At 28.5% G+C, this 24,862-nt stretch overlaps 2 protein-coding genes across 2 annotated transcripts; both read right to left on the minus strand.

Moving 5' to 3' along the window:
- Positions 1-2,342: 2,342 nt before the first annotated feature.
- LOC108332863 (uncharacterized) lies at positions 2,343-2,915 on the minus strand. Its single transcript, XM_017568161.1, has one exon. It carries the CDS (start codon positions 2,913-2,915, stop codon positions 2,343-2,345), a length of 573 nt encoding a protein of 190 aa, XP_017423650.1.
- A 19,870-nt stretch (positions 2,916-22,785) lies between these two features.
- On the minus strand, positions 22,786-23,570 carry LOC108333518 (photosystem II repair protein PSB27-H1, chloroplastic). The gene has a single exon (XM_017568984.2). The coding sequence runs from the start codon at positions 23,516-23,518 to the stop codon at positions 23,003-23,005; it is 516 nt and encodes a 171-aa protein (XP_017424473.1). The 5' UTR covers positions 23,519-23,570; the 3' UTR covers positions 22,786-23,002.
- Between the last annotated feature and the right edge of the window lie 1,292 nt (positions 23,571-24,862).

A 24,862-nucleotide genomic window follows, 5' to 3' on the forward strand; every position in this document is an offset into this window, starting at 1 on the left:
AGGTTGATTGGTAAAGTTTGCTTCAAAGTGTATTGTGAAGGGTGAAGAACGAAGACGATATCATCATTTAAGGTGGAAAATGGTTGAAGAGCAAAAGGTTAGATTTGATGTTTTTGAACATTGGTGTAGTTGGTAACGTAAGTTCATATTTCTCTTTCGTGTGAATAAATGGATTGATTTTTTGAATTAGGTTTTGGGTTGGGACTAAAGTGTTCTTTCTTGATTTACTTTCGAAGGGAAATGAAAGCTAACAGTGGAGGAATTGGTTGCACGCGAAGGAGCATTGGTTCAGGAATGTCCCAAACATGTGGATCCTCCTCTCACTTAGCTTCAAAAATGTGTGGTTGTGGGAAAAAATTGTTGGTGTTGAAGGCAACTACATTGAAGAACATAGGGAGACTATTTTATAGATGTAGAAATTGGGCAGTAAGTGAGAAAAAATGCTTTGCTTATTGTGATGAAGTTTGTATTACTGATTTGTAATTTCTTTTGCAGAGTAATGCAAGTTGTAACTACTTTGAATGGGTTGATGAAGGACATAATGAAATTGAAGGAAGCTTACAAAGGAAGAGTGAAGAAGTTGAAGTTTGTATGGAAAAGACTGTATTGGATCTAAGGAAGAAGAAGGATAAGTTGAAGAGGAAATTAGAGCAGGAGAGGAAGAATTTCAAAATGATGTTGGTCTTCTTTGTATTGTCATGGGAATTGACAGTGATGTTATGTATTATGTTTGTTTTAAAGATAAATTGTAATTAGATTGGTAATGTTGTGATGTAGTAGAACTTTGAAGTTGAGTTATGCCATTATGTTTGTGTTATGTGCATTTGTATGAAGATTATTGTTGTGATTTGAAATAGAATGAGTTTAAACATATAATTGGTGCTGTATCAGTAAAGATGCAATTAAGCAATGCAATAAAGATGCAAAATGTAAATGATAGAGGAGGCTATGCTAGACTAATGCACGTAATTAAGCTATTACAATTTTGAAATGTGAACTTGGAATTGCTTCAAGAGCATTTTCCCAAGCCACTTAGCGAAATAAATATGCAAGGTATCAAATGAAAATCTAAATCAACATTTTTAAGCTACTGGAATAGCAGAAAATGAAACTGGTACAAGCTGCTGGAATAACATAACATGAAACTGGTACAGAGGCTTCTTCGTGTTCCAACTACAACCCCTTTTCACTTGGTAAAAGGGTAGCTTAGTAGGTTTAGCTTTGTGGTTGTGGATGCACCAAAATAGATGTCACAGTAGCTCAAACACATTGTACCAAGAATGGACCAAATCAGAATTAACACAAAAAAACACTGATTCAGCAGCTTTTTCAGAAAGCAATAGCCTTAAAATTGGTGGTTTGGGTAGTGAAAATGCAGAGGTTGATTACAAATCAAATTCTCTTTACCTTAACATGTTTAATTCATGAAAATAAACTTGTTTGCCAACTTTACCACCCAATCTTAAGCTCTTATCTCAAAATAGACTTTGGACATTGAAATTAAGTGTAGGAAAACATTTGAAATATGAGAAAGACACTAGAAGCACATATATAAGATGTTCAAGAATGATTTTCATGCTAAACTACATTAGAAAAACCAGGCAAAGCAGTTTCGGCTAACTGCTGCACAGATGCAAAGTTGTTTTGAACTTCAAAAATCAACTTCAGAAATCAAGTAAAGAATAGGCCAAGATATGACCAAATGCACAGTGATTGTAAGTTTTAAACATCAGTTTCAAGTTGTTGCAGCTTTCAAATAGCACAAAAACTTCATGAACCCAGATTAGACCTTAGTATGGGAAATTATGCAGTAAAACAGTCCATGAAAGTTTGAATGCACATAAATAACCTACAATTATAAGGCTTACCATGACCAAACTGAAAATACAAAAATGAAAGAGTGATTCTGGAATCACACAGCAGCTGCGTTTGAACAAAGTGGCATAACAATGGAGATGGTGCAGCAGATTTAAGTGTTTGAAGTATTTAAGTTAAAGAGAGGAGTGTGGACTGTGATGTATAACAAATCAGCAATAAAAAATCATTGTACTGGTCATTGTAGTGGTCCCTGAACAATAAAACTGAACATTGCATTCAATAAGAAAAAGTGGTACAAAAAGTGGTCCCAGCCTACTTTAATTAACACTGCATGTACTACTACAGGACAAAGAAGTGGTTTAAAAAACTTTGCCCACTACAAATGGTCTGCTTAAGTGGGGAACATTCAGTACATTAAATACTTCTTTACAAAAAGTCACATGCCTACACTACAATTTCAATTGCTACTTGCTTGAGACCCTACAATTTGCGCAGCCAGTCTTCCAAATGATCTTCTTCCCCCCTCACGCATACTTGCAGCCCCTGCATTTGTGCCAGCTCCCCTTGCTGAAGATAAACATATCTTCTACTCTATACTTTGGAAACTGGCTCTTATTCTCACTCACATCCTCATCACTATCTACATTTGAAGACAACTCATTTGTATTGTAATCTTCATTTATCTTATGCTCTCCAACTTCTTCGTTAATCATAAATGACCCCTCACTATCTTGGATTCTGCTCCTAACAGTTTTCTTTTTCTTTTTCATTCTCTTCCACCTATCTAAAACAGGATTAATATTTCTTCTCTCTTCCTCCACCCTCTCATTCTCCATCCCAAACCCATCATCATCATTTGTCATTCTTTCCTCTTTACTGTCATCAACATTTTCCACCACTTCGCCCTCAACGACATTGCCATCTTCCTCTTCCTCTTCCTCACCCCTCTCTACATTTTCTCCCTTAACATTCCTTTCATCCTCTTCGTCATCCATTAGGAAGTCTTCCACTTCCACATTTCCCTCTACCCCACCAACATAAACATCTTCTTCAACAACATAAGCATGTTGTTCATCCACAATAACATCTTCCTCCATCTCTTATACGTGTACTTCATCTGCCTCTTCACCAAAAGTAAGGAAGTTAACTTCAACTGGCTGACTGGGTTGGAGATGTTGGACATAGATTTCAACCTCATCGTTATGTGCCTCTGCATAGTTAGCCAACAACATTGCTTCACTGTCATCCGTGAGTAGTCTGAGGTTATTCATGACTTTTTGTTTCGACCCCTTCCACCATAGCTTGAAGTCTCCATCATACTTGAATTCTCTAACAAATCTCACTGCTTCAAAGTATGACCACATGTCGGGATCAATTCCTTTTATAACATGTATTTCTCCTCCCACATATTCTACTTCCTTATTCTTCATGAACTTCCCCATGTGATGCAGAGAAACGTCAAAAACCATTTCTTCCTACATGGTAAAATGAAAAATTTACACAGAAAATGCACAACAAACAAAGCAACAGTAAACCAAAACTAGATAATTACCTTCTTCTTCAAATCGCCTTTCTTTGACACACAATGCACACGCACTGGAACCACAACAATAGGGAAAGCAAATTCAGAGAAGGAACATGAACCCTAAGTATTTTCAAGACAGTTGTTACTAATTTTAAGTGTAAGAACCCCAGTTTCATTGGCGTATAAAAATCCCTAATTTTCTAAGTACAACAACCCTAATTTCATTTGTGTAAAAAATTCAATTAACACATGTCATCAAACAATCACACGTGGCAAGAGATAGGAAACAAAGTTGTGAACACACGTGGACAGACGTTAGCAACATCAGCTGGTTTTTAACGGTGTTAGTTTTGGAGACCAAAAATTAAGGTTTCCTTAAGGAGGAGGACTAAAATGTACCTTACTTTGAAAGAGGGACTAAAAACAAATATGCTTGATAGTTGAGGGACTAAAAACATATTTAACCCTATTAATTTTCTTAGTCACTTATGCTTTTTAATTTTTGTGGTAATATATACATAAACATTTTTTTATCCGCTACACAAATATTTCATAGAAATATATTTTATTTAAATATGATATTGGACGAGTTAAATCCTAATTTTGTAACATTTCATTTTTAATAATATAATATTATTAAAATAAAACATTTCATTTTACAAATATCTAAAAAATAATTTATCCATAATATATATCTTATATTAGTATAGTTATTCAAAATATAAGACTATAATAATATAAGATATATATATCCCAAAATTATAAACTAGGATTATATTTCAAAAATATACATAACAATATTTATTATTGTCCCATGACTTAGAAATTTGTTCATCATCTCTCATATGAAAACCTTATATATGTATCATCATTTGTTCACACCATTAAAATGATCATTGCAAAACAAAAACATAATACATAATAGACAATCAAACAAGAAAGGGTAAGCTAATGTGAAAAAGAGTTTTCATGTAATTTAAATAAAATTAACCTCACATACACAGTCAATCATATAAATAATTGGCAAAGATGAGCATATCACATACATACAAAGACTCAATTATTCGAATACAAACATTGATGTGAAATCTCGATGAGTCTTATACTTGCGATAGCTTCTACTGTTCTAGAGAGTCATTGTCAATGAGTTTCATCCTACAACACACAAGGTTAGTCCTTTAACATCTTTGGACAAGGTAAAACTCCTAGACTAAAGTCTCCTACACCTCCCATCACATACTTCATTCTATTTTACCCGAGTTTTCAATAGTTATAAGAACGACATGATAACATCCAATGTGTAAATTTCCACATCAATGTGACACTAAAGAAACGTCACCATATAATCTCCCTATCAGATTCATGAAAAAATATCAAACACATACATTCCTCCATAAACATGATTCCACGTCAAGTTTCTAATACCAAACAATTACTTATATTTATATTCCTCCATAAATCTATCAATTATTCCATAAACAAAAATAATTACAAAACTCGAGTCTCAATAATTTTAAATCATTATCAAATATCATTATCTAAAATTCTCACAAATTCATATACATCTTTCATCACCATATAATGAGTATACTTATAATCTTTTAAGTTGTACGAAAGTTTAAAATTATGATAAAAAAAACATAATATCATAAAATATTTAATGCTAAAAGTATAAATACTAAAACAATAACAATTAAAAAACAAAATGATCATAAAAAAGATTAAAACTAAAGCATAGAAAACAAGTGAGGATAGAAATATAAATTCATCCTTGTCCAGAAATAAAATTAAAAATATTAAGATATCAACTATATTCATACTTCTATTAAATGAATAATATCAACATTCAACTCATAAGAATTTTTTATATGATGTTTTTAATAAACAGAGGTAGAGTGGAAATTAATTTTTTTGTCAAGTGGGGACAAATGTAATTTTCAAGGAATTTTGTTAAGTGGAAAAATAAAACACTAGCGTATATTTTCTAACTATCCTTAAGTTTAATCCTATCTGTCTCATGGGTCACATTGATTTTAAATCTAGCTCGGTTTAGAGAGAAACTCTCAATTATAGAATTCAGAGAAGATTGGCCGAAAAAAGTACGAAAATGAAAGGAGGGAAGTTACCACAAACCCTAGTCATTTATATTCCATTAAATAGAAGAAGCAGGAGCCTGCAACCACTGCAAGTCAAACCAACTGTTTCTGAGGACAATTAAAAACATCATGCTACCTTATATCAATAATGTCGCTCTGTTTTCATTTCCTTTGTCCTTTTCTACGTAAAATATTAATTATATCTATTCAAATGAACACATTTTAGATGCCATGATATACTGTTTATACAAATCAATGTAAGAAGGGTAGAAAGTTAGACATAAAATATTCGATCTTAAATAGGTATTTATTAAGTTCTACATAAAATAATACCAATAAGGAAACAATATGAAATATTGTTTTATCATTAAAAATTTTGTAATTTTGTTTAAAAAGTATAATTTTGGTAAAACAAAAAGTCACAAGAAAAAAATGCAGTTTTTTTAAATGAAAAGTTATATTTTATATAATAATATTTAATATAGTTTTGATATGCAGAACAATACACATATGTTGTACATATATTTATGTGAAGTTTGATTTTGTTAGGAAGAAATATTTTTTTATGGTTTAAATCCTCAATTGGTTTAAGATTTTGATTAGTATTAGATATTTATTTTTTAAAACATGATTAGAATTTGATAATTGTTGTTAGTATATTATTTACTTTTTTAAAATATTTAACTTTTCAAATTTTTTTTATTTAAAAAAAATTGTCACATTTCAAATGAGGGTTATGTTACATGCTGAGGTAATGTGACAAAGTGATGTAAGAGTGAGAGTGTTATGTGTCATTTTATGGTAGATGTCATGTGAAAAATTTTAATTTAGTTTTTGTATTTATTATTTTGTCTCAATTAAGTCTTATTTTGGTTTTAAACTTTGAACAATTTCATTTATTTCCAAATTTGAAACTAAATTTAACTTTTATATAAATGTTATAATAATATTTTTATTAATATTTTTAATAATATTAAATATATTTAAATTTATATTTTATATTAAATTTTATTTAAAATTTGTTTTAAATATTTATATATCAATAATTTTACATGAATTCTTTAGGACCTTGATTTAATTCTATTTAACTTTTATATAAATATTATAATAATATTTTTATTAAAATTAATATTTTTATTAAATATTTTTAACATATTATTTTATTTAAATTTATATTTTACATCAAAATTTATTTAATTTTTGTTTTAAAATTTTAAATATATTTATTTTAAATTGTTATGTAACAGTTTTAAAATTTTAGTTTTCAATTTATAAAATTGTTATTTTTAAATCAATTCTATTTGTATAAAAATTATTGATATATAAATATTTGAAATAAAATTTAAATATAGTTTAATATAAAATAAAAAATTTAAATAAATTGAATCTTATTAAAAAATTGAGTCAAAAATATTAGTTTTAATAAAAACATTATTATAATATTTATATAAAAGATAATTTTGGTCTTAATTTGAAAATAATAGATGAAATTATTTTATTTTAAAATAATTAAATTAAGGAAAAATAATAAATATAATTAAGATTTTTTATATGATATTTATTCTATGTAATATTGTGGTTGTCACGTATATGTGACAAAACACTGATTTGATATATGATAATCTAAAAAAAAACTAAAATATAAAAAATTGAAAAATATTAATTGATCGGCAACCTACGTATTAATTGAAAATTTTTAAAAGCCCAAATTATATAACATTTAAAAAAAAATAAGATTCAATTAAAATGAATCAAAATCTAATATCAATTTTTTAATAAATAGAAAGAACAGGTTTAAATATTTTTCTATTACAATATCCTTAAAGATAAAAGTATCGTAGATTAAGGATTTTTAGAAAACATAGGAGTGCAGTTCTCCTATGTTGGTTTTAGTGCATGGACAACCAACTTTCTGCAAGCCTGGCTAAGGTTTATGTTTTGTCACGAGCTATCCGTTTGTTTTTTACTTGGGAGGCTGTGATTCTGTTGCTAGAAACAACTGTAAAAAAAATAATGTAGCACTTATACTGTATCAACTGGGACAAGTGGGAATACTAGAATAGGACAAGAGGGATGTGAAATTGTGTTTGAATTTTGATTGAGTTTGGCATGCATGCTTCTATTAAAACCAGTTGGTATCTGTAAAGGAGCTATGGCTATAAGAATATGTGGACAAAATGTTTAGGCTTTCATTTGTGACTTTAATTCTGTCAACTTCATTTCATCTTTATCACTATCCTTTCAGAGTTTAAAAGTTTTCCAAAGGGGACCAGGAACAAAGGACTTATGCTCTACTTTCTTTTTCTTCTCATTTTTCTTTTTCATTCCACATTCATAAAACTGTGTCCCAGAGTTAGGTTTTAGCTCAGAATGGAAGGTGGGATATTAATAACATAACATTTTTTTATATTATGTTCATCAATTATTTTATCTTTATTTTAAATATTATTAAATTACTAACCAATAAATATATATCTGTCTCTCTAGCTTAATTACAAATCTCGAATATTTAAATCTTACTATTTAAACACTTGAAACGAGAGCTTTATGACTCTTACTAATTCTACATGTTTCCAATAATTAATATTATCGCGGAGGATGGTACTTTTGTCTAAAAATTTTAAAAAAATATATATATCATATTAGTTTTGGGTTGTGCTAAGCTAAATAAATATTTTAAGGTTTGGATCTAATTATACATAGGGCTTCTTCCTCCACCTCCAATTTTTCTTTCTGTATATCAAATTTTATTGTGATGTCAAACATTACCTTTCTGAATATATATATATATATATATATATATATATATATATATATATATATATATATATATATATATATATATATATATATATATATATATATATAATATTAAATTAATTAGATAAAGAAGTAATTACTGCTTACTAAATGTATTTATTGCAAAAGGTGTTATATTTGTATTTCTTGTAAAAGGTGTTACATTTCCTAATCCTCACACTCCCAGATCACTTTCACTTTTCAATGCAACTCCAAGAGCGTTTTTTCTCTTCTTCAACTTACAGGTTCTTTTCTTTGAATAACGTTGTATTTCTTCCTTCATTTTCATTCATCTTCGTTTGAAAAAGAGGTACACTTATTGACTTCATTCTTCTTCACTTACTTTGTGAATGCAAATTTAGTATTTATTTTTATTATATTTTACATTTATCGGATTTCAAAAGTATTCACTATATTTCAAAAATTGTAAGGTGAATAGTTTAAAAAAAAATCGAATTTCAAAATTCGGTTTAGGAATCATTATATTTTGAAATTCGATTAAGTAATTTATTGAAATTAGAAATGCACCAGATTTTGAAATCCAATTTAGAGGAAATTCAGTTTAGGAAAGTACCAAATTTTGAAATCTACATACGTAACTCACGAGATTTAGGAATGTATTGATTTTGAAATTTGGTTTAGGAATTTATCGGATATCGAAAGTCGGTTAAGGAATTATGAGATTTTGAAATTCGGTATTATTTTTATTTTTTAAAATTTATTTTGCTTCTTTTGGTTACTATATTTATTTATTTTATTTTTATTTGATTTTGCTTGTTTTGCTTTATGAATTTGTTGATCACTAATTATTATTATTGAACAAATGAGGTATTTTATTTTGATGTCATGTTGTAGGTGGTTAGAGTCTTCATATCTTAAATAGAAGATTGTCCTTTAAGTTTATGGAATCACAAGTAAATTACAGCTTCATGTTAGATTTTTCTTCTTTTATAAATGAAATGGGTTAGGGAGATTAACAAATAACTTTACAATTAATCATATTTTTTCCACACATGATGAGTTAATTCAATGGATTAAAAGATTGTTTCTGATTTTGGATTTGTTATTGTCATTATAAGATCTGATAAAGTTAATGATTAACCTGAGAGAAAGACGTATGTATTGTTAGGATGTGGAAGGAGTGAAAAGTACAGGAAATACAAATCCGATGTTCAACCTAGTATATTTTGCACAAGAAAATGCAATTGTCCTTTTAAATTGAGAGACAAACTAATTTCTAATAGAGAATGGTGAGTATTGAAGGTAATGTGTGATATCATAACCTTGATTTGTCATAAACTTTAGTTGGTCACTCTTTTTGTTAGGAGGCTAAAATCCACTAAATAGTCTTTTCTTTTTTGTATGACTAAGAGTTAAGTGATGTCTGCAAACATTCTCCTTACTCTCAAACAAAATAATGAGTATAATATGACAACAATCAAACAAATATATACTGCAAATTACACTTGCAAATGGTCATTAAGATGTTCGAGAACTGAATTACAACAATTGATGATGATGTTAGAGCATGATAAAAATATTCACTAAAGTAGATATGTAGACGTATTTGATGTGGTAAGTGACCTATTTTGGACACATATTGATGCAATAAAACTTTTGAATGCATTTAATATTGTTTTCTTAATGGATAACATCTTAAAAACCAACAAATATTGATTGTCATTACTTAAGATAGTTGAGGTCACATCAACATGTTGACTTTCCCACCTGTCTTTGTATTCTTACCAAGTGAACAACAAAATAATTTAATTAAGGCTTTGGAAAGGTGAAGAGGATTACTTATGAGATCTGAGGATGTTCCACAAGTCATTGTTAGTGAAAGAGACCTAGCTTTAATAAATGTAATTAGCACTGTATTTCCTGAATGTTATCATCTTCTATGTTGTTCCCACATTAAGAAAATGTACAAGTCAAATGCAAAATGTTAGTCAATTCTATTGAGGCATGAAATGTTGTCATGTAAGTGTTGGAAATTGTCATGGATTGTGAACATGAGTCAACATTTAGTGATTGTGTTGATCACTTTCATCATGTTAGTAATGCATAGCCTTTAATATTTGAATATATCAATAACTCTTTGATCATTCTGTATAAAAATTCAGCACATAATTCTAAGCAACGGGATTACATGCTTCAAATTTGTTTAATTCTTTTTCATGGAAGACCATTTTATCTTCCCTCGATCCTACACGTTCAATTGCATATAAAATTTAAACAAGTCATCAACCATAAAAAAAAACATTACTAACTCGGTCTTCTCACAATGTAAATGCAACATGATCAACATAGCTCATCAACAAAAAAGTGTCATGTGGAACTCCAAGATATTCAACCACTTCATCTTCTTGGTGAATAACATTCTCGTGTTACTCCATAACATCTTCTTGTTACTCAATAACATCCTTTTATTGTTCATCAACATCACAACCAACTAATGTGGCACTTCTCCAACTTCACCATCACAATATGCCTTGTGTCTCCTTCTAGTTTCACCCTCTTCAGAACTCTTAGTATATTGAGACACCTCATGTTCTTGCCATGTTTATAACAATAAATTCAAACAAACATTAAAAACAATACACCTAACAAATAATAAATTTGAAGAGAATAAATAAATAAAAAAGAACACACAAAATAAATAAAATTTAAAAAAACTAACAAAACCATAACTGCTTAAAAATAAATTAATAAATTTTAATTTTTTTTAAATTAAAAAAATTATATATACCGGATTTTGAAATTCGATAGACTACTTAACCAGATTTCAAAATCAAGTAGACTACTTAACCAGATTCTGAAATATGATACCTTACTTAACCGGATTTTGAAATCCAGTTCTTTATCTAACAAGTTTTCTATATAACCCAAATACATTTGTTTTCCCTAATCACCTATGAATTTTGACATCTAATGAAAATATCACATAATATTATGTAAAAAGTTACTTGAACGTTTGGCGTGAAAACGAAAGGGAAGGGACATTGAATGGTGTGAGATGAAGGGAAGAGTGAAAAAATGAGTGTCGTGAAAGTAAAAGAGGAAAAATAGTATGTGTTGTAGGGTGTAGGATAGGAGAAATGGTGAAAAATGAGAGAGAAATTAGGAGTGTTGTGTTGTGTTGTTTGACGCTAGGGTTGGGGTAAGTGTTTTAAGGAAGTAAATATAGGAGAGAGAAATTAGGTTTTTGGTTTTTATCCTAGTCAAAGGTCAAAAGGTAATTAAGGGTTTTAGAAAAATTTGAGGGTGTAGGAAGAAAAATTGGAGGTGCAGGAAGAAAGTCCATTATTCATAATATCGTTTGAGAGAATTCTAAAAGACATCTTAGCAATCAATCTCATTGGCATGTATCATTGAGTAATCACTTGCACCCGTGATAACTTTAGAAAAATCAAAGTAATATTTTCAAATTAACCATAATTTTAATTTACAATCTTTATGTAAAGTTATTAGAGTTCTAGTTAAAAAGTGAACTTTATACTTAATTCAACCTTACAAAATCAACTTGTAATGTGATATTTGCATTCACTTATATATTTTGATTTGGTCTTATCTTTAGTCGATGTGAGACTTCCAACTCACACCCCTCATGTTGAGGTAGGTATATGCATATCGAGTGTAAGACTAAATATTAATAGATGGTTCGATAGCAGCTCGATAATGGATGTAACAATTGACTTGGCAAATAACAAATTTTACTAGCACAGGCTCTAAACCATGACTCTAATACCATGTTGAAAAGTGAAGTTTAAACTTAACTCAATCCCACAAAATTGACTTGTAAGGTAGGATTTGCACCCATTTATATATATTATAATTTGACCTTATCTCTAATCAATGTAAGACTTCCAACAATTATTTCTCCACATACTAGAAGAAGGTAGAGTAAGTGAATTTATTTTCCTTCCAAAACATGTATTGCACCACCTTTGTCTTATATGCGAACAAAAGATACGAAAAAATTATTTGAAATCATTCAAGAAAAATAATATCTTCTAGCATAAACACACCATAAATAATGTATATTTAATTTTAACAAAATTGTAAATTCTCTGCATAATTATCCAAATCCCTAGTACACCTAAGAAATTTGTTGAGTTGGGTAACAACACTCAAATTAACTCTTAATTCTCATAGGGTGTTGCTCCCTCCACCACCTCAAGTGCTTTTGCACCTCCTCACTATTTTCTTTTATTTCAAAAATACTCTACACCTTCCCACTATTTTTTTTTATTCCAAAAATACCCTACACCTCCCCACTATCCTCAACAATCTTTCTCTTTCTCTCTCTACATTAATGGAGCATTCATATGACTTAGATTTAAACTTGTGATATATTGCAAAATATAAAATTCAGAGAAAACTTCAATATTAGTGCTTCTACCACTTCCATTTTATAAACTTAAAAGTTAGATGCAAATATAAAATAATAAACATAATAATATTAATAGTAAATAATATATTATTATTATTATATACTAACTTTATAATGACGAAAGAACTAAATAAATTTCAAATCTTTAACAAATAACTTTTCTTTTATATTTTAAGTATTTAATAATATTTTTATATTATTTATCTAATAAATTAAATAATTTATTCAAGTTATTTAAGTCAAACATGTCGGTAAGTTAAAACATAATATAATGTTAAAAATTATAGATATTAAATATAAAACAAAACACACATATATATATAAAAAAATTTCTAGAAATTAGAACAAAATTTTATCATTTATTAAGTAATTTGAAGAAGAAAAAAATATATTGAACAGTGAAAATAAGATTGAATCAAACTTATTTAAGGGAAAGTGTAAACAAAATTTTGCAATATATCACAAGTTTAAATCTGAGCAATATGAATGCTCCATTAATGTGGAAAGAGAAAGAGAAAGATTGTTGAATATAATGGGGAGGTGTAGGATATTTTTGGAATAAAAGAAAATAGTGGGGAGGTGTATAGTATTTTTGGAATAAAAGAAAATAGTGAGGAGATGCAGGAGCACTTGGAGTGGTAGAGGGAGCAACACCCATTCTCATATTGCGTTACATTTTTTTCTTTTTTTTCATATTATCTAATGTTAAAATTCGATAAATACTCATTTGAAAAATCAACACACACTAACTTGTGTATATAATGTTGAGGAAAGAAATGTCAAAAATTGTAGATGCAACAACAAAATTAAAAAGTCAAGCTACCTCGTCTTCGTTAAGATTTGTCCCTTAACTTATCTAAAAATATAACTATATAGGTTATATTATTTTTTTCTTCAATCCATAAATAAAATCTCCTCTTAACTAATAGGTATCATACATGAAATAAAATGATAGATAAAATAGCTTAATTAATCATTCTCTAATGCAACTTTCTTTTCCCTATAAGTATCTTACCCAAATTTTCTAAATACACAAAATTTGATAAGTCGCCTAACGTAATCATTATAAAATTTGCTAGATATTCGATTATATGAAAGTTCTTTGTGTGATAATTCAACATTTCTTTGTCATTATCAAGTGAGTTTACATTGATATACAAATTATAGAAGAATATAATCATGATCTAAAAAAATATTTGAGATTGTTCCCGAAGTAATTTATCAAATATTATAAGAAATATATTACAAGAATTTTTCTGACCTCATTAAGAAAATAATTTCCTTAATATGGAAACTTAAGTTTTTTAATTCAATATATTAATTGAAAAGTTTTAAATTGTTAAATTAGACTTAGACTTATGAGTAAACTTGACTTTAAGGTTATATGAATTGGAAAACAATCGAGAATTTTGTGCAAGTTGACTTGACCAAATCCACTTAATTCATATGGTGAGGTGAGTTTCAAAGCGAAATCAATACGTATCAATTTGTTTTTATTTTTCTCAAGATTTTAAATTTGTTTTTTTTCTTTTAAAGTTTTTTTAATATTTTCTTCTTCTACTTTCAGTATGTTGTTACAAACTATTGCGTTGTCTGAGGTCATTGTACTTTTGTTTTTCTTTTCATATATTTATTTTTATATTTTTTTTTTAATTAAATGAGTCAATGATCATAAGTCAACCATTTCTTACTCATGGAGCTATTTAAATAAGACAATAATATATAATTTTAAAATGTTGTATAAAACTTCATATAATAATTTTAATAAAATTAACGAAACTAGGGGTGGACAAATAAAACTGAACTGCACTGCACTAAATTGAACTGTTCAAACAAACTAAACTGAACTGTTTTTTGTTTTATTAAACTGGACTGAACTGAACTATATTAAATTGTACTAAACTACAATATAAACTAAACTGAACTACTATCTATACTAATTTTAAATTGAATTGTACTAATTTTAACACTACCCTAGTTTTTATTAAGCACTTTTCTTCAAACTTTTCCACTTTCTTGAATCGTCACAAACACATACAACTCTAATTATAAAAGTTTATTGCAAAAACATTAATTATTTAAATTTTTTAAATGGTAGCCGTATAATATCCTGAAACAACACGATAATTATATTAAATAAATTATTAAAGTAACTTTTTAATTAAAATTGAGAAGTATAACAATGCATGTTCTTGAAGTTTTTAACCGATGAGTTCATTAAATAAAAAATATTTAAATTTTACTTAAAAAATATTATGATTTTATAAATATTTTTTATTTAAATTTTTTCTCTTTAAATATTTTTGAAGAATTCGTTTATTTGATTCTAGATGGGAGTTTTTTAAAAAATCTATTATCTACTATAATATAAAAAAATACTAAAAATTTATTTTATTTTATTCATAAGTATCGTACAAATTAATTTTTTAATTATTTGATATTATTATTTTTTATTTTATTTATATTTCTTTTATTATTATATGTGTATGAAAATTATTTTCTTTTTTACTTTTTTATTTTATTTTATTTTTAATTTTTTATTTATATTTATTTTGTCATGAATATTATTTTACTTTTATATTTATTATTTTAATTTTTTATTTATATTTTTTTGTTTTATATGTGTATATAATTTATTTTATGGTTTAAACCCTTTAGTTGTCCTTATTTATGTGTGGTTTTTCCATTTTGATCCCCTTTTTGCTAGAATCCTCAATTGAGTCCATAAAAGTGCTAATTTGAATCAATTGAGCCCCTGCCGTTAAATTTAGTTAACGGGATTAAGTTTTTGTACAGGTAGAAGGTTGATGTGTCAATTTTTTGAAACGTGGCATGCTGATGTGAGAGTAATGTTCTTGTGAACATCTCTGATTGTTTTTTCCAATTTTTCATATAGTCACTGGAGTTCATTGTCCCCTCCACCACCAACGCAAACCCTCACGCCACTGCAAGAAGAAGTCATTGCGAGACGAAGCTCCTCGCTTCATCTCCTTTATCGCGAAACACTTCCTCGTAACCTGCAAAACCTGAAACACAGAAAGCCCCAAATCTCTTCGCACCAGAAACCCTAAATTGCGACTTCGCTCATCTTCCAACCAGCGTGACGGAACAACTCCTCCTTTATCGCGAGCCATCATCTTCGCTGACTTGCAAATCGCTAGCAGCCACCACGAGCTTCTCACACTAACATAGCAACACATCCTCTTGGTTTCCATTGACAAATATGATTAATTAATGTTGTTTTTTAAGAATAAAATCAAATATTGAACCAGTAAAGCTAATATGGATCGATAGATTCAATTGGTCAAACTCATAGTTATTATAATTCAAATGTTTTAAAAATTGAGGATTATGGTTAAGATTAAAAACAGAGTTAATGATTGTGCACGTCTCTCTCCTTTGTCTATTAGTCACGTTCCCTCATGGATTGGGTGACTCTCTTTCTTTGTATTGTTTCCCATTCCCCTCAGAATTTGTGGCACACATACAGTTTTCCCTTCTCTTTCTGGTTAACTTTCTCTCTCTCCCTCAGCCCCCTGTTTTTATTCTCTTTCTCGTGAATTATTTTATGGGTTTTTTTGTTAAAAAAATCTCCTCGAAAGGTTGCTGAAAAAGTATTATTTTAACTTTGTGACTGAAATGTTCACCTTCGGTACACTTAGACAGTAAGTTCCTTAGTTGCCACTACTATCCCGGCAGCTACATTATTTCTGTTTCTGTGCATTCTAGATCTTGTATAGTGGGATCGTTTCTTCTTCTTTCTTACTTTCGCTTGTTTTAATTGTGAAATAGGTATAGGCTAAAGCACAAGAGAGTTAACATTAGAGTAGTGAAGCATTGGTGGAGACAGATCTTGAATGGACTTCTCTATCTTCATAGTCACGATCCGCCTGTGATCCATAGAGATCTAAAATGTGATAATCCTTGACCAGAATCTGAAATAACATCTCCACGATTCACAAAGCTATTTTCCCTTCAAGTTCAGCATTTCTCTCCACCATGCGAGCCGATTAAACCGCTCTCATTATTGTTGTCCTTGACAATGACCAAGAAGAAAAAAGAAACAGAACAGAGGAAATGAAAACCTAACGCCTGCGCGAAAAATAAAGAAATTAAGAAATATGTCACGTTTAAAGAAATTAAGAAATATGTCACGTTTAAAGAAATTAACATGTCATCCTCCCAACCTAAGGACAACTAAAGAGTTTAAACCTTTATTTTATCTTTTTATCTACTTATTTTATTTTAAAATAATTTTTTATTTATATTTATTTTGTTGCCTCATAAAATTGTTTTATTGATCAATTATTTATATTTTATTATGTAAAAATTAAACTAATATTTAGTAATTATTATAATATAATAAAAGAAAATACTAGAAAAGTTACTCTTAATAAACGTTTGTTAATTTTTTTGTCATTTGATATTTTTTCTATATTATTATTTTTTTTATGATATTTCATTATATAGTTATTTAATAAAATTTAACGTTAAAAAATATATTTTAGTTTTAGTATGTAAAATACTATCATTTAAAAATAATAATATTGATATTTATTTTAAAGTTAGTTGATTTTTAAAATAAATAATTATTTTAGTATGTGTGCTTACACACATTTTAATATCATTAAAGGTTTTTTTAACATATTTTAATATCATTATAATGGCTTAATCATTTAATAAAATTAAATTTAAAAAAATATATTTTACTTTTATTTCTTAAAATAATATTATTTAAAAAATAATATATGTTTATTGATAAAAAAATATAAAAATTTGTGATCAAAAAATTTTGTCTTAAAAAATTCATTATTAATTTTTTTGTGAACGGTTTCTTTTATTAATATTTTATTATTAAATAACGTTTTCTTGACAAGATGAAGCAGTTGAACGGGAAATAGAGAAGAAAAAAGAGTAGAAGTTCAGTTTTTAAAAACTAAACCATATAGTATAATATAGTATAATTAATTATAGTGCAGTACATATCAAGTTATTTTTTGCCAGCCCTAACGAAACTATCATTATGTTATTTTTTATGATGGAAAAATCCGTCTATTGATTTTTGAATAACTTCAAAAATAGTTTTTATTATTATGGAAAAATCCGTCCATTTATTTTTGAATAACTTCAAAAATAGTTTTTATTATAATTAAAAATAAGAGTATTATAATTAAAAAGATATAAATAAAGTAGTTTTCGTATTAATTTATATCAACAATTTTAATTGTATATCTATAATTAGTTTATACAAATATAAGCTCATATACACACACACAACGCGATCACTTATTCAAAATAAAATAAAATCGCAAGAGAATATTTAAAAATAAATGAAATCATTAATTGAATAACAAATTTTTAGAATGAAATAATCAGTCCAATAATAATATATCCAAGTCTATGAGCTTTTAAAATTTACTCAAATAAGTTAACTCCATAAAAAATTTACGTAATTTTCTTAAAAAACCGCAATTAATCTATCCAACCCTCCTCTTTTCTTTAATAGAACTAAATAATATTATTATAATATTTGAGTATGTATAGACAAGATAATAGCAAAAAAATAAATATAATCAAAGAAAGTTTGAATAAAATAGTGAGTAAAACATTGTAGTAGGAGCTGGCTTGGGTTACACAATGAATCACTTTGAATTGCTTTTGAAAATCCCCAAATTATGTTTTTGGGGTTGCTAAAGGGTAAACCAAAAGTTGTATGAAAAAGTGAGAAAGATAAAAAAAAAATGATTAAATTAAACCCTTGACTTGATTGATGTCGTTTTAGTGGCAACAAAAGATAACTTTTCTCCCCTTTTCCTTCAAATACAATGCTAAGTGGAAATGAAGATTTGATTGCAACTGTAGAAATTCTTATAATTTAATTGTAGTATTATATTCGATATTCTTACTTCTTTCACTTAAATTCATTTTGGTATATAAATATATAATTTCGCTTCTTATAATTTTTTTTATAGCAAAAGTAATTTTTCATTTTCAAAATTAAACAAATTTAATTCAAATTTAATTGACCAGTCAAAAATATCTGACAAAATAATATATATTAAAATTATTTGTTAAACTTATTATTAACTGGGTTTAATGTCTCGGTAGATCCCTATTTTCGGCGTGAATCTCAAATAGGTCCCTTTTCTTTTCGGCGTTTCAATTGGGTCTCTATTTTTGTAAAATTGTAACAATTAAAGGCCTACCGTCATATTAGACAAACGGCCGTTTAATTCTTTATTACGTGGCATGGGCAGTGCTTTCAGAAATCAGAGGTGGAATTAAAAAAGAGTTTTGTATTAAAAACATCATAGGAAAGGGCACAGTGGGAAAACTCATCTTCCCCTCTCCATTTTCTCTTCTGAACGAGAGAAATCCAGAGATACTTACCTCTGCCCACACAGCCACCGCAAAAAGGGGACGACCTCTACCAGTCTCGGCGTCGACGGTGACCTCAGGCGCCATCGGAACCACGACCGACCGCGGCGCCGCTGTCTTCTATTCTTCGAGCGCGAGGCTGACGCCGGCCACCCAGGACGTTGCCCATGCCGCCGCTCGTCACCAGGATCAAGACGGTCGCGACGCTTCTTCTTTCTCTGCACGCGGCTCAGATTTGCCAGTGCTACACGCGACCAACGCCAGCAACCGCCACCAGCGCTGCTTCGGATCCAGTCGCCACGCCGCCGCTGCTTCAAATCGGGCCGCCTCTAGTGCCTCCGTGGTTCAATTCCGCTCGCGCCGGTGCAGCTGCAGTTCCCAACCACCGTCACTGACGCGTGACTCCTTTAGAGGTTCGAAATCCTGATTTGGCTTGGGCTCGATTTTGTTAATGATGGCTGAAGAAAGTAGTGGTAATTTTATTTCTCAGTCCAGCATTGAACTGGGTGAGGGAATGGAAGAAACTGTAGATGATGCAGGTGGGGAAAGTATGAATCTGGAGGAAGCAGTTGCAGAAGAAAGTGCCATGGTTTTGGAAAATTGAGATTGTGTAGAGTGGAAAGAATGAAGAGAGAAGACGAGGTTTGTGTGATGAGGGGTGGATACATCTGTGCTGAAAAATAGAAAGGGGTGAGATTTGTTATGTGGGGTTTGGGATGATAAACATGACGAGGTTGAAGAGAAGGTTGAAGACAAGGTGTTTGATAGAAAGTCAGCGTGAGATGAGAATCATAATCAAATTTTTCCACTGTGCCCTCTGATTTAACCTCATACTTTTTAATTGAAACTCTTTTTTAATGCCACTGTGATTGCTGAAAACACTGCCCATGCCACGTAATAAATAATTAAACGGCCGTTTGTCCAATTTGACGTTAGGCCTTTAATTGTTACAATTTTACAAAAATGGGGACCTAATTGAGACGCCGAAAAGAAAAGGGACCTATTTGAGATTCACGCCGAAAATAGGGACCTCCCGAGACATTAAACCTATTAATTGTTTTCACTCAGTATATACATATATTTTCTTCCGAGTAGAACTCCTCGGCCCAATCTCATTAAACAAGTCTGTTTTGGGCCTCCGTCCTATAACAAGTTGAGGGTTACTCCCTACACCACCCCACTTTGCTTCCTTCACCACCACATTTTTCTAAAATTCCAAAACTATCCTTTATATTTTAAAATATTCTACACCCCACCTCTTTTCTTCAACAGATTTCAACATCCGTTAAAGAAAAAATTCTTCAACGGACGTGCCACATCCGTTACCTTTTTTTGTTTTTTAGCTTTTAGTTATTTTATTTTTTTTGTTTTAAATTAATATATAAATATTATTTAATTATTTTAAAATTATTACTTAATTATTTATAAATTAATTTTATTTTATTTAATAAAATAATAATTATTAATTTTAATTTATGTATTATTATTTAAATAATAATTAAAAAATTTATTATAAATATATTAAAACGGATGTGGCGACATCCGTTAACCACATCCGTTACATTTTTGTTTTTTAGTTTAGCTTTTTTATCTTTTTTATTTTAAATTAATATATAAATATAATTTAATTATTTTAAAATTATTATTTAATTATTTATAAATTAATTTTATTTTATTTAATAAAATAATTATTATTAATTTTAATTTATGTATTATTATTTAAATAATAATTAAATTTCTTTTATAAATATATGAAAACGGATGTCGCCACATCCGTTAACGGATGTGACAACATCCGTTGCCTTTTTTTGTTTTTTTGTTTTTAGTTTTTTAATTTTTTATATTTTAAATTAATAATAAATATAATTTAATTATTTTAAAATTATTATTTAATTATTTATAAATTAATTTTATTTTATTTAATAAAATAATTATTATTAATTTTAATTTATATATTATTATTTAAATAATAATTAAATTTCTTTTATAAATATATGAAAATGGATGTCGCCACATCCGTGTGGCAACATCCGTTGCCTTTTTTTGTTTTTTTGTTTTTAGTTTTTTAATTTTTTATATTTTAAATTAATAAATAAATATTATTTAATTTTTTAAAAATTATTATTTAATTATTTATAAATTAATTTTATTTTATTTAATAAAATAATTATTATTATTTTAATTTATATATTATTATTTAAATAATAAATAAAAAACTTTTTAAAAATCTATTAAACGGATGTGGCACATCCGTTAGCGGATGTGGCCACATCCGTTGAAGTTTTTTTTTTAAAATAAAAATAATAAACTAAAATATAAAATATGTAAATGGATGTTACGGATGTCAACATCCGTTGAAGGTGAAACGGATGTTGACATCCGTTTTATAGAAGGGCAAATAAGGTATGAGGAGGTGCATGGAGCGGTTGGTGGGGGTGGAGGGAGCAACTCTCTTTGATTAATTCGATTTCTATATTTGTTATTTTGATTTAATTTAATTTTTTTTTCTTAAAATAGAACAATTTTGTCTATTTTTAAATTTAATTATCAATTTTAGAAATATCAGTATAATTATAATATAATTTTTAAATTTATGTTTAATTTTTATTCTATGTAAAAAATATGGTTAATTTAAAAATAATATCGGAAATAGTTATAATTAAATTTAATAATTTCTAATTGAATTCTAAAAATATTTAATAAAAATATCAATTGTAATAAAATATCTATAAAATTTATATAAAACTTAAATTTGATGAAAGATAAAATTATTCTATTTTGAAAAAAATTAAAACTCAATTAAATCAAAATAAAAAATAAAGAGACTCAATACAACAAAAGACAATGATATAACTATATTGGTACGTGATATTAATATTAATACAGTACTAACTTTACACATGAATAATTTTTTTTTACCCATTGTTAACTATTTAAATGACATTACTAAAAGAAACAAAATAAATAAAAATTGAAGAAAATCAAAACTTTATTAAAATGCAACAAAAAAAATTATTACATTGATAAAATATGTTATTACTAAAATATTATAAATGGAACCGAAAAAATGTTGTCCATTGCTATATACCTAGTTAACTAATAACATTTTGTAAAATACTTATTACATGTGGTCCATATTTAAAGATCAAATACAACACCTCGAAATTCAATTTTAAGAATGTTAAATTATTTATTTGATTATAATTTCTACTTTTTAGTTATTATAGTTTTTAAGAATAGTTTTTTTAGTATTATATCATTGATCGATGCGAAATATAAAAACTGATTATTTGAAGTAAAATCTCTCCAACCATATTTTACCAGACCTACAACTTGTTATTTTATAAGGTTTGAATTACTATGCTTACTTTTTTCGATGTTTTAATAACTTAAAAATATAGTTTTCAATTAACTTAAGTCCTTAAAATTCCAAAATTTCAGAGACTAAAATAACTAAATATATATATTTAGAGAGAAATTGAAATAAATAATTCATAGTATGAAATAACAAAGATAATAATTAATGAGTAATTACTTAAAAGAATTAATTGGATAATTAAATGATAAAAAAAAACTATTGTAGATGAATTAAAAACAAAATTATTTTAATTTAATTAGATATGTAGAGTTCTCTGTATATATATAACTGTCTTAAAAATTTGGAATAAAAATTAGGTTCATACTCATTTGAACCAAATTGTCTCTGCAGCTAAGAATACCATACAATGCAACGTAATCTGAGTACAAAAATTAGAAGTGAGATAGATAAAAGAGAATTAGAGAGCATAACCGTGATTGGTTGGATTATACTAAAAATGCCATCATGTCATAATCGCAAAATGCCTCCATTCTTTTACTTTGACTCTATGATATGACTGCATACATACATACATATATAGTTTTTGAATAGAATCATGATAATACAAAAAGTAAAGGAAGCAATTAAGGAAGATTCCAGAAGAAGAAGTTGAAGGAAAAGGTTGTTTGCATGACTCATCTTCCTCTTAGAAGCGCTTTCTCGGCGGTGTCGACCTCCTCCAAGATCCTGGTTCTTCGTTTGGCGGGAATGGGAGCGGTGGGTCCGAAGCTAATGTAGTGTCCGGAGACAGCATTCAGCGCCGAGTACATGTCCCTGAACGAAGCCCTTCCCAGAAGCGCTTTCTCCCTCCGGTACTTCGCCACCCACGAGTTCGAACTTTCTCTCAAATCAGCCACCGCCGTCGCCACGTTCGGGTCGTTCTTGTCCAAGCTGATTGTCGTCCTCACCTTGTTAATCACGTCCTCCGTCTCCTTCACGTACTCCTCGTCCGACGCAGCGACTGCCGGGGCCAGCGGAACCACGGAGGAGACGAGGGAGGCGGTGAGGGACAAGAATTCGCGGCGGCGTGGGTGGGTGGCGGTGGCGGTGGTAGGGGTGATGGTGGCGGAGACGACGGTTGTTGGTTTGGGCTTGACGGGGGTGAGTGATTTGGGGGTGGAGGTTGGGGTTATTAGTGTTGGGGAAGCCATGGTGTTGGAGAAAGAAAGGTGAGAGGGAATGAGAGAAAGTAAAGAGTTTTAGTGTTGTGGTGGTGAGAAGGAAGAAGAGATGCTGCCTTTTTGCCACGTGGCCTTATCCTCTTATCTTTGGTTTTCGTTTTTGGATGAGAAAGCAACCAATGGTTTGTAAGCTTTAGATCCACACCCACACCTGTCCTCTCCTTCAACCATTCCTACTTCGTATTAACTTTCATATATTTTTTTAAATTAATTTTTTATCGTTTTAAGCACTGAATCATTATTTTTTCAATTTTAGTAAATGCTTATTAATTTTATTTACATATTGTTTACAAGAATTTCAATTGTTGAATAACTCACTTAATTACAAGTTTTTTTTTAAATTCAAAAAAAATTACAATTTATTTTTTATTCAAATTTAAATAAATTTCACTCTAACATGATATTAAACTCTAAAAACAATTCAAAATAAAACAAGTAGAGTTGTCAAAATGGGTAACCCGGCTCGATCTATCAGGGGTTGGTCACTTAATGAGTTAACTCAACCTGACTCACTTATGGATTAAACGGTTTGGCTCACTACCTCACTTAATTATAAGTTTTTTTTAAATAAAAAATTATAATTTTTTAATTCAAATATAAATAAATTTTACTAATGATGTTAAACTCCAAAGACAATTCAAAATAAAAAAAACAAATATCATACAATCCAAGTGTAATCAAAAAATAGGCACAAAAGACGAATAAATAAGTTTTTAATATTGATCATTTTTGTATCAGTTGTCCATTTATAATATTCGAGTCTTAAATAGATAAATTATAATATTTTTTCTCTCTTGAAATATTTTTTTATCTCATCTACAATATAATAAAAGAAATGCTAACTAATAATATTGAAAGACAAAATAATACATAATTAAATTAAATTAAATGCGTTGGTGAGCCAACCCGGCTCACCACGGGTTCAACCTGTGTAAGTCGGGTTCTAAGTGAGCTGGGTTGAAAATTAACCCTCATAAAAAAATTTTCAAACCTAACCCGGCTCAAACTCGTGGTGAGCCAGATTGGCTCGCGAGTTACAACCCACTTTGACGTGACAGCAATAAAAATAAGTAACATACAACTCAAATGTAATCCAAAAGTAAACTCAAAAAGCAAATAAATAAGTTTATAATATTGATGATTTTTGTATCACTTATCCATTTATAAGATTAGAGTCTTGAATGGATAAATTTATAATATTTTGCACTCTAGAAACATCTTTTTAGTTATTCACATTTACAATATAATAAAAAAAAATTAACAAATAATATTGAAACATAAAATAATAAATAATTAAATTAAACTAGGTGGGTT

Source organism: Vigna angularis, chromosome 11, assembly GCF_016808095.1.
Source record: "Vigna angularis cultivar LongXiaoDou No.4 chromosome 11, ASM1680809v1, whole genome shotgun sequence".
Taxonomy (NCBI): Eukaryota; Viridiplantae; Streptophyta; class Magnoliopsida; order Fabales; family Fabaceae; genus Vigna; species Vigna angularis.

Coding starts and splice junctions, on each gene's coding strand:
- LOC108332863 (XM_017568161.1), bottom strand. CDS start 2,915: ATGGAGGAAGATGTTATTGTGGATGAACAACATGCTTATGTTGTTGAA.
- LOC108333518 (XM_017568984.2), bottom strand. CDS start 23,518: ATGGCTTCCCCAACACTAATAACCCCAACCTCCACCCCCAAATCACTC.